Genomic DNA, 18,364 nt, shown 5'->3' on the forward strand with positions numbered 1-18,364 from the left:
AAACTGGCTATAACCATCATATTCCCCGACTGGAGTTCATAATTAGGGAGAGTGGGGACAGCAGCGCAGACCATTGTCCCATGGCAAAATCTGTAGATCTAGCACTGTCTGGTTAGATCAGTTCTTGAACAAAGCTCACAAAAAGACTGCCTAGCTAAACCAACACTCACAATTAACTTTAATTTGAGCTGGGCCTGAATCCATGGAAGCAGCTCTGTCCACTGCAAGAGTGCTGTGATGCAGCAGAAGGAGGACTGGATTGCTTATCTAGATTCCAAGAAACAAGGTGGCTGGGTTGTGTTTTTTAAGGGTGGTTTAGTGCTGCCCTGAACCATTTTTATACATCTCAGAACTGATTCAGACATCTGAAATCATTTTCCTGGGAATAAACAATTTGTCAGTTTTATTTACTTGAAAGCAACTGCTGTCTTCATTGCATGTCCTCGGAAATATCACTTTCATTGAGGTAATATAATATTTACTTTGATTAATGAGTTAAAGCACGACACTTAATCGACTAAAACATTTGATCAGTTGACAACCCCAATTCATAGCAGTGGAAAGAAGTAACACTGAATTAAGACCTCACAAGACAAATCTACAGACTCCACTCTACTGCATGGTACAGAGGAACAACAGATAATTACTGCACCAGTCTGCAATATTAGGCAATCAATCAGAAAACAATTTGATAATTCGCCAGCCCTGACAACCTGCTACTCCAAAAAACACATACTGGAAGTGAACTTCTACCATAAGATTGTCATCACAACAATTACATGTGGAGAAAGATACCACACAAAGAACATAAAAGAAGCATCCTCAGACTGACTACATGTGCCACACATGTGATGTCATCTGTCCTTGTGTGCCATATTTTTTCCTTTCCATTCCACATCTCAATGGGAAAATTGGGGAGGAATATGACTCCTTAGGCTTTATGTTAACTTGTTTTCACATATTTTACCATAGAGTTTCATTAAAGTTCAATTTTAAACATCAGCTAAGATATATTTATTCTACAAGCTATATCATTGTTTTGTTGAGTTAAATCTGCTCCATGGTGTAATGTTCAACTTTAAACATGAATGTGTATTTTTCCAACCTTACTATTCTGCCAGAAAGACACACCTAAGGTTTCAGCAAATGCCTTTGGCCATGTTAGATGGCCATTAGAGAAAATACATTTTTTGCTAGAGGCACTGTACCTATGTCTCTGATTCCATAAATGATATTCCTCATTATCCAAGACTGTCCCATTCACAAAGCAGTTACAGCTAAATTCTTTCCTCTGCTACCTTAACTCTGGCTCATGGTTTAATCTGCATAAAATCAATTTTTTGCTAGAACAGAAAGATCCATCATGGACAGGGTTGCTTCTTTTGCATTAGAAGCACAGAGATCTGAACAACTTCACATGAACTCACAGGAAAACAAATGTTTCAATATTATCTGAATGGGCTTATTTTTCTTTGCCTTGTTACGTAATTCTGAGCATTTATAGCACTACATAGTTCAGATACTGGGGCTGACAGGGATCTCTGGCCATGCACAAAAAAACTGGAAACCTGATGAAACTGATCGATAAAGAACAGTGGACTAGATGGAGCTTTTGCCTAATCAGGTAGTCCTAAGGATCACTTCAGGAGTGCCTGGCGGGCTCTGGTCCATGGGGTCACGAAGAGTCGGACAAGACTAAACGACAACAAAGGATCACTTCACATACAAGCTTGTTGGGATCATCTAAAAAATGTCTACTTCAGGCAACATTTATTCACGCTGTAATATCTAAGAGGAAGCAGAACAGGATTCTTTCTGTGGTGGCCTCTCTTGGAAACGTCCATCTAGCCGTTCATTTTAAAAGGATGAAGAACCACCTTTTGACAGGAATTAGCTTATCTATAAAAAAGTAATTTATTAAAACATACATATGGAGTTCACATACCATAGCACATTCACTATGCTAAAGATGTGCTGGATGAGAATGTGTGAAGTGAGTTGAATACTATAGAAAGGAAAACTAGGAAAACTATGTTCCTTCTCTATTGTCTTTGGCCTCTGAAAAAGACACTCCTCTTTCAACAAGCCTTCCAAAATCTTTATCTCAGCTTATATATGTCTAGGGAGCAGGGCTACATTTCACTCTGTCAACCCTAAACAATAAAAGTGTATTTGATCACCAGTCATCACTGACAACAGCCACTGGTCTGCATCCAAAAAATGTAGCATTGCCACAAGTTTTCCATTGCATGCTTTTTAATTTTTATGTACACTGCTTAGACAGAAACTTTGGTAATTTAAGCATTCTCAAATAAATAATAAATAGTAAATAAACGTTATTTAAAGCCCAAGTTTGGACATGGAGTATATTCTAGTAAGTGTCCAGAGGTGTGTGCGTTCACTGCTTTCAGAATGTAAGAAATCTTATTTGAATGTTATAATTGAAAAGTTATTTTTAAGGACAACTCCCATATGAAATTATCTACAGCTTCTGGCAGTACTTAACCTCAAAATAGATATCTGATAATACATTCTGAAATCCCATTGAAGCAATTACACAAATTGGCGGGGGGGATAAGCTAAAATATACTCAAGATAAATGAAATAGGGATATTTAGTGATTTAACCTAAAATGCATAACACATTATCTCATTATTTCTTCAATTTCACTGAACATACCTATTTAGAAAGCAGGGCATGTGGAACAAAAAAGGCGAGCTGAAAAGGCTACAGATTAAAATATATGGGAGATAAAATATGCACCTGGGGAACCAGCCATTTGCTGGAAGGAATATCAGTTTGTACCTGTTAATAGAGATGGACTGTCGGAACGAGGGATATCAACAGCAAGAACTGACAAGTGCCCAGACACAACTAAAATCCTTCCCTCAGTGGAATTTGTGATACAGCTCTAATTCTCAGAAAGGAGAATGTGTTGTCAACTGTTATCACACTGCCAAACTAGAAAAGCTCTCAGTTCTTTGCATCAGGCTCAATGGGACAAGCTGATTCACCAGTAGAGATGGACTTGAATTTTTAGTTCTGTTATAAGACACTAACTATGCTTGTTTGCTGCTCTGAGCAAAGCAAACCCAGCTTAACCACAACCTCAACAAGGTACCTCAGGAAAACCTCACTTCCTTCAGCCTCAGCTTCCAGCCTACCCTTACCCCAACAATATTAGAATGATAAGACATAACTGTTGTCCGAATTAAGATGAGGTACACAGAACACTTGAATTGTATTACAGTGGTACCTCCGGTTACGAACTTAATCCGTTCTGGAGGTCCGTTTGTAACCCGAAACTGCTCATAACATGAGGCGCACTTTCACTAATGGCGCCTCCTGCTGCCGCACTGTCAGTGTGCAACTTCCACTCACAAAGTTCGCAACAAGGGGCATCTACTTCCAGGTTTGTGGAGCTCGTAACCCATAGCATTCGCAAGGAGGACGGTACATAACACGAGGTTCCACTGTATTGCTCTTCTAAAACCGAACTACTAAGCATTTGCATAGTACATTCACAAGCATTCTCTCCCCATTCCTTACAAAGGCAGGCCAGATTATTTTTTGGGGGGGGAAGGGGTGCTGGTGATGAGAAATAGGAGCTCACCATAAGGCCACCACGTGAATTCATGGTTGACATATCTGAACCAGAGATTGCTTAGCTTGAATCTTTAACCATACTGCCACACCACACCAAGCACAAAGAGGCAAGCCAAAGAGTGAGTTAACAAGGTGCTTTTGGAGCAGCATGGGACTCTTAATCTCAGGTTTGAGGTTTCAAGCCCCACATCGGTCAAAAGATTCCTAAATTGCAGGGGGATGGACTAGATGATTTTGGACTAGAAGAGAGCTTGTGCCTTATCAAAACATATTTAATTCAACTGCCTTGCTGGTACCTCTTAGCAAATGTTCCTGGTAGTTTGAAATCATTGGGCCGTTTCAGACGTTATGCTAGACCAAACCAAGGCTAAGTATGAACAGGTGAGCACTCACGGGGGTGGGGAAACATGGCTGCCTTATTCTTCTGCTCCTGCTGCCGCCACCAAGAGCTAAGTCATAGTGTATGTAGCTTGTGTTAGGTCCCAACCTGGATGCATGGTTTATCTCCCACAGACTAACCTCAAGTGGTAACTGGTAAGCCATGAACAAGCCTGGGTTATAGCTCATGCTTTTTCTAGAGCAAGACAAACTATCAGCCCAGCTTCAGATGCAACAGTAAGCCAAACTATGGCTTAGTGTGGGGTAGTGAGGTGGCAGCAGAAATGAAGGAGGAATGAGGAAGCTGCCATTTTTCCTGTGCATTCCTGCATACTCATTCATTCATGCTCAGCCATGGTTTAGCCTAGTGAACTGGGCCTCTACTACCTGTAAGAACATCCATCAGTATACGTAAGCTATGACTACCTTCTCCTTCAGTATTTACAAATATATATAAACTCACTCATTACTTAATATTAAGTCCAGATTAGTTCAACAGGATTTGCTCTCAGGTTAAGCATGCATTTCAGTATTAGTGGATACCTTTCTATACTATTTCCCTATTTCCTTTCTGAAATTCGAACTTTATTTAAACCAGATAATCCTTCCTAACATTCAGAGTGTGTCCCAATGACAAAAACATAAAACCAAACTTTGTTTTCCCAATTAAAGAAGGCCTTTAAGACAGAAGGTTGGTGGGGTTGTCATTTTTAAAGCAATCCTTACAAGTCCAGTGTTATGCAAGTTTACTCAGAAGTCCCACTGTGTTCAGTGAGGTTTACTTCCAAGTAAGGGTGCATAGGACTGCAGCCTGAACTAGATAACAAAAATCCTAACAATAAATAAAGGCAGATACATTCACCAATTAAAAAAATTCTGACAAGCTCTCACCAAGACATAGCATTTGCTAAATGCCAGATAGCTTGTTTCAGAATACAAAAGCCGTTCCAACCAAGTAGGGGCAAAACAAAAGGTTAGGAGGAGGAGGAGGGGAGAGAAAGAAATCAATAGAAGCACATAAACATATCCCTCTAGAAGACAATATTGTCCAGCTTGTCCTTCACCAGTTGCTGGATTTCTCCACCCAGTACACTACATTTTAAAGATACAAATACAGATTGAGTTGCATCTCAAACACTCCGTCCACAAGAGGTTTTTAGACAGCAGCTACAATTACAGCCTTTAGAATTTTTACATCCATTAGGTAGTTGTCAACCATGCCTTTAAAACTATACCCAGCACAATTTTATTTCACCGTAAATTGGTGCATTAAAAAACTCTGAAGAAATGTTGATACTTTAACAGATACCTAAGAAATGGTCAATGGATTACTCACTAGCACATTACAACTGAGGAGATAAACTAGAAAAGGAAAGCAGTCCATAAACATCGCAAAGCAAAAGATGCATTATTTTTTTCTAATTCATGGCAACACTTTAAAGACAGGAGGTCTATGATTTCCTATTTCCCCATACATTAGTTTGGCAAGTGACACAGAATGAGGGATCTAGACAAGTGACACAGAATGAGGGATCTATGAGGAACGGCTAAGGGAGCTGGGCATGTTTAGCCTGGAGAAGAGGAGGTTAAGGGGTGATACGATAGCCATGTTCAAATATATTAAAGGATGTCACATAGAGGAGGGAGAAAGGTTGTTTTCTGCTGCTCCAGAGAAGCGGACACGGAGCAATGGTTCCAAACTACAAGAAAAAAGATTCCACCTAAACATTAGGAAGAACTTCCTGACAGTAAGAGCTGTTTGACAGTGGAATTTGCTGCCAAGGAGTGTGGTGGAGTCTCCTTTGGAGGTCTTTAAGCAGAGGCTTGACAACCATATGTCAGGAGTGCTCTGATGGTGTTTCCTGCTTGGCAGGGGGTTGGACTCGATGGCCCTTGTGGTCTCTTCCAACTCTATGATTCTATGATTCTATGATTCTATTCTATGACAGCTAGGCAAAATAAAGGCACTAGACCCACAGCAGCCTCAGGCAGCCTTCCCATCAAACTCTCTGTGCCTGCTGAAGGACTGGGCAAAGAGAAAGAATCTTTCTTCTCTGCAGAAAGATGGGGTGATGGGGGACACCTGTTTCAGTTCTTATCCAAAGCTGACTCCGGGTGAGAAGAGACACACCTCTTTCCTGAGCCTTTCTTGCTTACCAGAGTGTTAAACCATCTCAATGCAATTAGGATGGCAAGATGTTTAAATAGTATAGCATCCACGGACTTCCGGAGGCGGCGCCACCAACAATGGCGGATTCCCTCTGGGGGGTATGTCCTCTGGTGTTGCTCGTTTGGTCACAAATCATTGTCCATATTAACGTCGATATTTGTGGATTCTTGTGATGAGGGGACTAACGGATGGACAACAAAAATGGAGCCTGCAAGTTTTTATTGCTGCAAAGAGATCTATATATACTTCAAGGTTGCAAAGACAAACACTCACTATCCATTCCTCAATAGTCTGAAGATTTTACCTGATTTTATTTGAATGCATATTATAATTGTCAATTTCCTATTTGGACTTATGGAGAGGTTACGGTAATATATATGTTTACATTAGGATTGATGGATTATTTATCTTTTTGATGGATTATTCTTATTGTTAAAGTGATCTGACTTTCTTTCTCCCCCTTACTTCTGTCACATTTGCTATTTTTTAAAGAGTAGCATGACTATATCCTCCTTGGGACAAGTGCCACATCTGTAAGAATCTCTGTTTATTCAGAAGTTCTGTCCACTAAAAAAGGGCCTGCACTATCTGAAATAATTTAAAGCAGGGGAGGTTAAACATTAGTCTTGGGAGCTGAGCTGATCCCCCCAAGCATTTTTTTCTATCCTGCTCAGATCCCACCAATTTTGGTAGTAGCAGCAATAAATAAATAATATGTACACCTCTCTGCCAGCCTAGCACCCCAGTAGGGATACAGATCAAGTTGATTATTTAATTAGTGGAGTGGGACAATAACCCCCTTCTCAGCTGATCAGTACAGGTCAGCTGCGGGAGGTGAGGTGCTGCTGTGAGTGCCTATGTGCACAAAAGATTATGGATTGGAATGAGGTCCGGGGGGGGGGGGATGGAGATGGATGCATGTAGCCCTTGGACCAAAAAGCAGGAGACACTTCTGACTTAAAAATCTCAGCCGTGGAAAATACCCCATTATGGTTTCCAAAAAAAGTCATTAGTTGTTTTCCTGAATTAAATGCTAGGCAATAAAGTCAAAGGTAATGGGCCTATTTGAAGAAGCAGTGGCATCATTCATTCAATCATTTAGCTACTAGCTATTTCTATACCGCCACAGCATAAAATATTAGGGTGGAGTGTAACAATAAAAACACCATTAAAAATAATGCAAATACTAATTAAAGTGACTGATTAATCAATAAATTAAATATTAAACAACGGCAAAGGCCTGCCTGCATAAAAAGGTCAAGAGACGCCTGAAAGTCAAAAGTGAGGATATGTGCTGAATCTCTGCTGGAACAGTGTTCCACACCAAATGCCCACCTTCTAGTTGAGACCAGTCAAACCTCTATAACACTGATGACAACTAATAGCGCTCCTCTGGATGATCTCTGCGATCAAGGTGGGATATAAGGGCTCAGGGTACATAAGGTACCCTGGACCCAAGTTGTTCAAGACTGTGTATATCAACATAAGAAGCTTGATCCTGATGCAGTAGCATATGGGCAGCCAGTGCAGATGTTTTAGACCAGAGGTGTTGTGTGTTGCTTGGCTGGTTGCCTCATCAGCAATCTAGCCACATCTATGAATCCAATTTGCAGTAAATTTTAGCAAAAGATATGTCATCCTCAAGCCTCCAGAGTATGTTCGATTTCACTGAGGCCCTCAGCGGCAAATAAATTCATTCAACTCCACCAGAAATCCAATCATGATTGAGAACACCCTTTTTTTCAGAATTTCATAATAGGAAGGAAAAAATGGCACCTATTCAGAACAGTCTTTCTTTTCTTTTTTAAAACCCAAGCTCCTGCTAAAAGAGCATCCACTTTAATTTCCTTTGTGCCATTTACTTTTTGCAGTCAGTTTGGACAATAAAATTAATAGGTCACCTTTCATTTCCAGTCAGTTTTACTTTCAAAACCTCATATTGTACCTCAGCACCGCAATGCCTTGATAGCAAACACGGCAGGAGCAAGCTTCCAGTGCCCACACAAGAACTATTTCAATCGATTTCTTTTGTATCCTAAATGTCAGAACTCATGAGATCAGTTTTCATTAACAGCTCTGTTGTATAATCTTCTAACTTACATTTTCAACCTAAGCTACAGAAATGAACAACCTTAGATTAGGTCTCTCAACCCCACATTCAATATATGGAAAGGGGAAGGCAAAAATGCAAGGTAATTTATCCATTTATGCAGTTCACAAATCACCATCTGACCATTACTGTAAGAATAAAACAAGGTAACTGCAAGCAGCACTCTGGTCTCCTTGGAAAAAAGGGCTTGTGTAAAAGTAATACAGTGGTGCCCCGCAAGATGAATGCCTCGCAAGACGAAAAACCCGCTAGACAAAAGGGTTTTCCGTTTTTCGAGGCGCTTCGCAAGACGAATTTCCCTATGGGCTTGCTTCGCAAGACGAAAATGTATTGCGAGTCTTGCGAGTTTTTTCGCTCCCCCCCTTTTTCTAAGCCGCTAAGCCGCTAATAGCCGCTAAGCCTTTAATAGCCGCTAAGCCGCTAATAGCGCTAATCCGCTAAGCCGCTAATAGGGTTGCTTCGCAAGACGAAAAAACCGCTAGACGAAGAGACTCGCGGAACGGATTAATTTCGTCTTGCGAGGCACTACTGTAAATAAATGTGAGCTCTGGCCCTCATGCAGTCCTTCTTTAAAACACAATATGGTTAAATACAACTTAAATAATAATATCAAATGATGAACGGCAAAGTTATTTGTATCACTTGATAAGATAATAAAAATAATAATTGTATGGCCTCACTGATTAAAGGTAGTTCAGGTGAGATCATCTTGGAGAGGCACAGGAATATATCCAACTCTGCAGCTCCGTTTACACAACAGACTTCCAAGTGCACACAATGGAGCTTCCTTTTTCTGTCCTGCTTTTCCAGATCTACACCTACCCTATAAAAAAGCTCCTGGGAGTGCGAGACCCTTTTAACTCTCTGGGATATGATTTTGGAGGCGTTGTGGGGGAGGGGGACCCAATCCACATCAGTTTAAGGTTCCCACTTTACTGCATTCCAAAATTAAACGGAGTGAAACTTCACAAGTGCAAAAAAAATGAAAGATGTTACACCAATCCATTCACATTCATAAATAAGGGATTCTGCATAAATATAGGCTGACACATGAGTTTATACCAACCAAGTGTGTGATCATAAGTGCCATACCATCTACCCGTATTTTAGAAAGGAATGTGAACAAAACAGCAACACGGTGCAGATGGAAAGTTTAAAAGGTAAAGGTAAAGAACCCCTGACAGTTAAGTCCAGCCGCAAACGACTCTGGGGTTGCGGCACTCATCAGGCTTTACTGGTCGAGGGAGCCGACATTTGTCCACAGACAGTTTTTCCGGGTCGTGTGGCCAGCGTGACTAAGCAGCTTCTGGAGAACCAGAGGAGCGCACAGAAATGCCGTTCATCTTCCCGCCAGACTGGTACCTGTTTATCTACTTGCACTTTGACGTGCTTTCGAACTGCTAGGTTGGCAGGAGCTGGGACCGAGCAACGGGAGCTCACCCAGTCGCAGGGATACGAACCACCGACCTTCCGATCAGCAAGCCCTAGGGTCAGTGGTTTAGACCACAGCACCACCCGCGTCCACCCAGATGGAAAGTTACAATACTCCAAAAGTGGGCAGGGTCAACAAATTGGAACACTACTAAAAAACGAAATTGAGGAAAGGCTCACTTCAGAAAGCAACAATGTGGGAAGGCTCTAGCCAACCTACTCACAAGACGTAGGCAGCACAGATTAAATCAACTAATATCAGCTTCCCTCAAAGAGGACCATTTTATCCCATCAATAACTGTATTGGGTATGAAATAGTTTTTATATATATGAAATTGTTTTATATATGTTTTTATTGTTGATGGTTTTATTAAATTGCTTCAGGATATTTAATAGTGATTCATAAATGTAATTGAGGGTGGGATTCAACAGTGCAAGCATTTCTGCTTGCCAGATGGAATGAAATCTTCTCTTCCCCTCCTACACTCTGTCCTGGGGGTCCTCCTCACCCCCTCCCCTGAATCAATTTGTAGGAGGAGTACACAGGAAGAGAAAAGCGGGAAATGGCCAGTTACGTTTGTGGTACTTGTTGGACTGGCTGCAGCTAGCACACCTATTTAGTTGAATCTGGACCTAAAGAAATAGATGAAAGAAAGCCCCACAGACCCATATACAGATACGACCAGAAGATGTGAGAAGACTTGTTCCACTTCTAAAATGCATGAATGCAAGTCTTACCTCTGCCTTTCTACATCACTAACTAATACCCCCTCTCAATATAATCTCAGCCTACTCAATGGCGTTCTTGTTACTACTTCACATTCTCCACAGCATTGAGTCTCTCAAATTAAAGTACTGGGAGAAGCTGGGGCCTTTTCTAGCCAGTCCTTTAAATTTTTTCTTTTACCTCTGCAGCTGTAAAGCCACTCTGATTTTGATTCGGAACACTCACGTCTACACAAACAGTCTCAGCCAAGGAGGGGTGCTAACAGAACCCTCTACTTTTCCAGGTACATATTTGTACAATTGGAGTGTTTTGTTGCAGTTGCATCTAACATCATTTCCCCTTGATCCAGTACAGAAGAGTCAACATGTGCCCTGCTGCACCTAGACAGAGTACAGTGGTGCCTCGCAAGACGAAAAGAATCCGTTCCGCGATTCTCTTCGTATAGCGGTTTTTTCGTCTTGCGAAGCAAGCCCATTGACAGCTTAGCGGATTAGCGCTATTAGCGGTCTAGCGGCTTTTAGCGATCAGCTGAGAAGTGGCTTATCAGCGGATCAGCTGTTAAGCGGCTTAGCAGCTTAGGAAAAGCAGGAAAAAAGCGGAAAAAACCCGCGGGAACTCGAAAGATTTTTTCGTCTTGCGAAGCAACCCCATAGAGAAATTCGTTTAGCGAAGCGCCTCCAAAACGGAAAACCCTTTCGTCTAGCAGGTTTTCCGTCTTGCGAGGCGTTCGTCTTGCGGGGCACCACTGTATTAGACAAGCCTGGAGACACCCAAGTTCAAATATGCAGTCAGTCATGAAGCTTACTGGGTGACCTTGGAACAGTCATGCTCTCTCTGACTAACTTCCACCAATTCAAGCAGAAATGCTGCTAGAACAGAGTGGAGAACTGCACCACCCTTTTTTTGAGACACCCCCCCAAAAAATGAACTAGGTAGAGCTGCTAAAGTGGCCAACTGTTGGGCAGGGTACCTGATCAGTAGTAGGAACATCTCCCACCAATTCCCACCAACCCTAGCCAGCAAGACAAATGGTCAGGAACAAAGGGGAGTTGTAGTCAAGCAACTTCTGGACCTTCTGGATAAGGGCCCAGAATTTATTAGGTTCAATCCTTGGCATCTCCAGGTAGGGCCAGGTAAGACTCCCTGTCTGAAAGCCTGGAGAGCCACTGCCAAACAGTGTAAACAAGATGAACTGCTGGTCTCAGCACAGGGCCTATGTTCCTAAAACCCATGTTAAATCACATCATATCAAACATGACTTATATTTGCTTAGTTGTTTTACTTGGAGAAGGGACAGTAGCTCAGTGCCCTTACACTGAAATACTTTATTGTCACTTGTACAAGTTGTATACAGTGAGATTACATGTGGGAGGATCCCAGTTCAATCCCCAGTGGCGTCTTCAGGTAAGGCTGGGAATGTCTTCTGCCTGAAAGAATGAGGAGCCGCTGCCAGTCAGTGCAGACAATATTGAGCAAGATGGACCAATGGCCTGATTCTGTATTAGGCAGCTTCCCACCCCTCCTGTCACTGCACAGATCTTGTTTCAATGGGATTTTGAAAACTGACTGCTTTTAATGAAGGAGTTGGTGTGGTGCAGTTTCTATTGTAATTATCTGTATTGTTTTAATGGGTTTTACATAGATAAATAAGTTTAAATTCTAGCCATGTTTAATTGTTTTTAATTATTGTTTCCTCAGGTTTTAAGCAGTTCTTATTTTTATCTGAAAGTCGCCTTGAGTCCCTGTCAGGGGAAAAGGTGGGGTATAAATAAATACAGTGAAGCCTCGGTTGTCAAACGCTTCGGAAGTCAAACATTTGAGCTTTCGAACGCCGACAATTTGTGAGAGTTCAGAACTTAACTGGTTAAGTGTTCTGAGGTGTGCGTCACTTTCTGACGTCAGCTTTAGAAGCTAAGGAGGAGCTTGTTTTCCTGTACTTTCTGTTCTCTCTGTGTGTTTGAGAGAGAGACATGGCTGCAAGCAGCGATGGACAGTTTTGCTGAAATGTTCCAATAAAGAGCTGTAAATAGACGAACCTGTCTGTGTATGCTTGCATGGAGAAAAGGAGAAAAAGACTGCTTTACACCGCTGTATGCTACTCTGCTAAGCCGTGGCTAAAGAGACAGCAGAATTTGTTGCGCAGCTAGGAAGGAAGTGTGCTGGACGCTGTAAACGACTGATTGGGATCGTAAAGCTATCAGAGGCCACGGCTCAACGATCGAGCTCCAAAGATCGTTATCTGACACAATTCAGAAGTGAATGCGCTTTCGAACGCGCTTCGGAAGTCAAACGGCTTCCGAGGCGCGTTTCTCCATTTTTTCAAAGGATTTTGCAAACTGGCAATTGCGCTTCAGTTGCTGAAGGTTTTGGAAGTCAAACGGTCTTCCGGAACAAAATACATTCGACAACCAAGGTTCCACTGTATGTAACAACAACCACCACCAACCAGGTGGTCACATTTGGGAGAAGGTAACATAAATATACTCATCAAACCAGGTTTCGATGACAAAAGCCAGACCCAGGTATCTCTAGAGCATAGCTGTCACGTTTCCCTTTTTTTAAGGGAAATGGATTCCTGGCAAGAAAAGGGGAAAGTTGACAGCTATGCTCTAGAGCAGAGTTAAAGGGGGAGAACCCCAATAACGCAAGGAATTCCAGGGATCATTGTGTCTCTGGGACTGACACTCTCCATCACAGACAGTTCCTCACAGACCTACATTCTCTTGCACACACTCTCCCTCAAACTCTCCCTCTCTCACACACACACACACCTCTCCCCTCATCGTTCTCACAATCTCTCCACACACACACACACACACACACACACACACACTCCTTCTCTCTCTCCCCCTCAAACTCTCTTGACCCGGGCATAGTATAGGCAAACTCCCCCTGCCAGATGTTTTGAGACCACAATTCCCATCATCCCGGACCACTGGTCCTGTTAGCTAGGGATGATGGGAGTTGTAGTCCCAAAACATCTGGAGGGCCAAGTTTGCCTATGACTGCTCTTGACACACACACACACACACACACACACACTTTCTGTCACACTTACAGACATTAATCCCTCAAGTGCCAGTGTGGTGTAGTGGTTGAGAGCGGTAGTCTCGTAATCTGGTGAACCGGGTTCGCGTCTCCGCTCCTCCACCTGCAGCTGCAGGGTGACCTTGGGCCAGTCACACTTCTCTGAAGTCTCTCAGCCCCACTCACCCCACAGAGTGTTTGTTGTGGGGGAGGAAGGGAAAGGAGAATGTTAGCCGCTGTGAGACTCCTTCGGGTCGTGATAAAGTGGGATATCAAATCCAAACTCTCACAATCTCTCTCTCTCTCTCTCACACACACACACACACTCCCTTTGAGACACAACCTCTGACACACAGGCACATTCTCCCACAAACACACACACCATCACACATACACTCGCTCTACGTGGGGCTGCCCTTGAGACTGACCCAGAAACTCCAGCGGGTGCAAAATGCTGCAGCGAGACTCCTTACGGGGTCTTCGCTTAGAGATCACATTCATCCGGTGCTATACCAGCTGCACTGGCTCCCGGTGGAGTACAGGATCAGGTTTAAGGTGCTGGTTTTAACCTTCAAAGCCCTATACGGCCTAGGGCCCTCGTACCTACGGGACCGCCTCTCCTGGTATGCCCCACAGAGGAACTTACGATCTTCAAATAAAAACATCTTGAAGGTCCCAAGCCACAGAGAGGTTAGGCTGGCCTCAACTAGAGCCAGGGCTTTTTCGGCTGCGGCTCCAACCTGGTGGAACGCTCTCTCACAAGAGACAAGGGCCCTGCAGGACTTGACATCTTTCCGCAGGGCCTGCAAGACAGAGCTGTTCCACCTGGCCTTTGGTCAGGGCGCAGCCTGACTCCCTCCTCTGGCAATCTTTACAAAACTTTAGTTTATGGTTGCCATCAATTTTGATTTTAATTCATTTTAATCCATTTTTATACTGTTTTATAATGCTGTACTGTTTTAGTGTTGTTAGCCGCCCTGAGCCCGGCTTCGGCTGGGGAGGGCGGGATATAAATAAAATTTATTATTATTATTATTATTATTATTATTATTATACACGCATTAATCCCTCACAATCTCACTGTCTCTCTCAGACACACTCCTTCCTCTCCGAGGCACACACTCTCCGACCCCCATAGGTGCCAACTCCCTGGGGTGCCCGAGCCCCCACAAATGCCGTTGCCAGGGCCCAGCTGGCTCTCCTGCCTCCGCCCCCGACTCTCCCACACCCCTCACCCCTCACAGAGCATCTCTCCCTCACGCGCAGGCCCCTTCGAGGGCCTTTCAGGGGCAGCCGCGAAGGTGAGGGGGTGGGGCGGGGCGGCTCCCCACTCCCCGACCTCCCCTCAGGCCCTGGGTGGGGAGAGGGGCCGGCCCCGCTACCTGATGACGGAGATGAGCAGGCCGGAAGGGTCCTTGCTTTTGCTCATGCTGCTCCTGTACCGGCCAGTCGCCTCAGACGCCGCCATCTTGGGCTCAGCCTCCGACAAGGGTCGAGCCCGCCCACGCCGCCCCGCGCTCCGCCTTCCAGCCAATCCGCACGCAGTCTAGCCGCCAATCGCCCAATAGCGGCCGGGGAGAGGCGGGGAGGACGCCGGGCGCTGCGCGTCTTCGCGCGTTGCACTCTGGGGATTGTAGTTGCCAGCCGCTTCTCAGGTGGAGGCTGACAGGTGGGAGAGGCGAGGGAGGCAAATGGACCAAGGATGGAGGCGGCCGCAGCGAGAGAAGCGGAATAGCAATTCTGGGTTGTTGCTTTTCACATTTCATGATTTTTTTATTTAGTATGATGATAAATTCACAAAACACCTTGCTGTAGGATGGAAAAGAAGAAACCCCTCGTAGTCGTAACAAGAAAAAAGCAACACGCAATTAACGTTATTAATAATATTACATTTTTATTAATTTTAGGCAGCTGCCTTCATTGTACCTTTCCTGATGCTTGCTAAAAAACTATTCTGTTTAGGCAAGCCTATACAAACATGCGATTTTATTAGGAATGCTTGTTTTTAAACTATCGATTTTGTTTACAGTTTGATAATGTTATTACATCTACCATTTTTAATTCTGTTTTATTAGTTGTTATTATTTGTAGTAGTAGTAGTAGTAGATAGATAGATATATATGCACACACATACACACACCCCACCTGTTTCCCTGACAGGGACTCACGACAAGGACTCAAGGCGGCTTTCAGATAAAATAGGAACAGCTATAAACAGAAGTGGGTGGGGACAGTGATTAAAAAAACACACCAAATAAACATTAATAGAATTAAAACTATATATTTTATTGAATATAGTACTAAGAGGCTTTTTAATTACCACTTGAATAAGTAGCACATAAATTTTGATTAATAGAAAATAAGACAAGATTATTGTTCAAATGGTTATACGTAAAGAAATATTTCAAATGTGACTGACTAGTTTCAATGTACAGCACCAAGTTCATCTTGAGAGGTGGGGCGGAGAGTAGCCTTGGTCCAGATGTTGCCAAACTCCATCAGTTTTTACACCATCAGCTTTTGCACCCTTGAACTAGGGAAGCAGCGAGTCTCAAAGGATTGATGGAGGCAAAGCGGGCCAAAACAACAAACGTGGAATTTAGCTTTGTGCAGTATATACACACATTCACACGCCCCTCTTTATCCTTCATTCAGGCTACTAAGGAGCCTTATCAGAGTTCAAATCCACATTCCTGACAGGCAAAAGCACTCAAGGAGGATGCAAAACTGGTCTGGAAAGAGGTGTGGCCCAAGGAGAGGGAATGTGGTTTGAGGAAAGTCCCAAGGGCCAGACAGAGAGACCTGGAGGGCCACATTTAGGCCCCAAGGCTGAGGTTTCCTATCCCTGCACTACAGCATCTGACTGAGCCATATTGATCCCCTGGATTTTCTATCCATATTATTACTCTTTATGCATTAGAGACTAGTCTTGCAAAATCCATCAGGGATGCAGAAACTGAGGTGTAGTTCTTCAGATTTTACAAGCGATTGCGAAATCCACTAGGGATCATTTATTTATTGTATTTTTCCACCTCGCTCTTCCTCAAAGGGGCTCAGGAAAGCACAAGGGATTCCCACAACAGGTTTTTTTTAAAATATTTCTATTTATTTATTTGGAGGATTTGTTCAGGGCTCTTCAGCCAAAAGGGCTCCCAGAGTGGCTTACATAAAATCAATTAAAACAAGACAGTCCCTGCCCGCAGGCTTGCAAGATAAGCCTTTCTAAGGTAGGCTTGGCTATGAGAAAATGACTGGCTCCAACTCACCCTGTGAGTTCCATGGCTGAGTGGAGATTTGAACCCTGGTTTCCCTGGTCCAAGCCTGACACTCTGAGTGGTTCCCCAAGGGTTAATAGGATTGCCTAGGGGGATGCTAAGAGGCAAACGGGCAGCAGGGGGGTGTCTGCATTATAAAGACTTTCAGACTTTGAAAAGCTGGTAACACTGGATGAAGTTCACCAGTTTTGCTGAATTAATTAAAATAAAAAGGTTTTAATTGGATTTTAAATAAACGTGCAATTGATTCTTACTATTTTGAATTTTATTGTGTTATTATCTTAATAGGTCATGCAAACCACTATTATGAATAATGGGGATGAGCCCAAACAAGTTTGGGAACCGCTGCTCTAACCACTACACCATACTGTTTATCAGTGCATTCCCCCCCATGCTATAATACAGGCACTTTTTCTTCACCTAGTGACCATTTGCTGTTTGCTCTGAGCAAGCAGGGAAGCGGCAAATTGCGCTCCCATTTCAGGGATGGGTCGGCCCAGGGGAAGCCACTATGTGACTTCCTTAGCTGCCATTTGATGGAAGGGAAGCATCCATCGCGATGCCTTTCTCCTGGCGGGCTATTTGGGCCTTGCAGCATCCAAGCAAGCAATAGATCAGATAAGCTGCAGGTAACAGACCATGAATCCAAGAAGATAAACAGAAAATAATCAATAGCAGCACAAGGGTGAACAACACGACTGTCAGTGTGATTTTTACCCCCTTCTCAACTGAGTGAGGAGAAGAGGGACTGGAGAGGATGTAATAAAACCTATATTGACTTTTATTTTCCACGGGAAAAAGCAATAAGCGCATAGCCCTGGGTTATGAACATCTCCTTGATCGTTCAATCGCGTCTTCGTCAATGGGCTGCAGACATTACAAGCCAAATATGCTACAGAAACCTTTGGAAAAAATGCTGTTGCTAATGCAGCTTTTTTAAGGGGGGTGGGTGGGCAGAGAGCTCTGTCTGCAGCAGACTCTGTTGCTGCTTAATTTCACCCCTCTTTTCAGTAGTCCCAGGGCACATATTCTAATAAAGCAAAAATATAGGTGTAGCTATAAGCACGTACAGAGTGCCTTCCCATCCCTGTGGAATAACTACAGCCTGCCCACTCAGCCTCAGCCGATGAGAGCAGGCGTTACCCAAAAAAAGTGTGCCTTTTCAAGCAAGCATTTGATTCACTATTTCTCTCTTTAGAAATTAAGCTCTGGTGATTAGATTGGCTCAGGAATCACAGGGAAGAGCAACTTTTTTCTTTTCTGCTCAGGCCAATCTGTTGCTGCTGCCTTTGCAGAGATTTGCACCGTGGAGAAGGTTCCTACTGTCCTTAGGAAGAAAAGTACAGGGTGTGCGACATTAATGCCAGAAGTGGGACTTGGGTCCTATTAATTTTTGGACTTAATAAATTGTATCTGTGACTGTGTGACATGCATTTAGTTTTTATTTGATATACACTATGTTTTGTTATTGACTTTCACTCTGCTGTTTCGTGCTGTTTTCTGCTTTGCTGTTAGCTGCTTTGGTCTCCCCTCAGGAAGGAACGATAGGATATGAAGAATAAACGAAATGAAGCACAAGGGCCCTGCTCCATCACAGCAAAGGCCCATCTAATCCTGCATCCTGGTTTCCCACAGTGACC

At 43.3% G+C, this 18,364-nt stretch overlaps 1 protein-coding gene across 2 annotated transcripts in view; it reads right to left on the minus strand.

The window, feature by feature from the left end:
- The window catches only part of EXOC4 (exocyst complex component 4), a 361,468-nt gene extending 346,504 nt beyond the window's left edge, over window positions 1-14,964 (minus strand). For both annotated transcript variants that reach the window (XM_081879704.1, XM_081879705.1), the window contains exon 1: window positions 14,832-14,964. In XM_081879704.1, coding sequence (XP_081735830.1) covers window positions 14,832-14,917 — 86 coding nt within the window. In that variant the 5' untranslated portion in view covers window positions 14,918-14,964. The remainder of the gene's footprint in view (window positions 1-14,831) is intronic.
- Between the last annotated feature and the right edge of the window lie 3,400 nt (window positions 14,965-18,364).

This window comes from Podarcis erhardii (genome assembly GCF_964252035.2).
Source record: "Podarcis erhardii genome assembly, chromosome: 10".
Taxonomy (NCBI): Eukaryota; Metazoa; Chordata; class Lepidosauria; order Squamata; family Lacertidae; genus Podarcis; species Podarcis erhardii.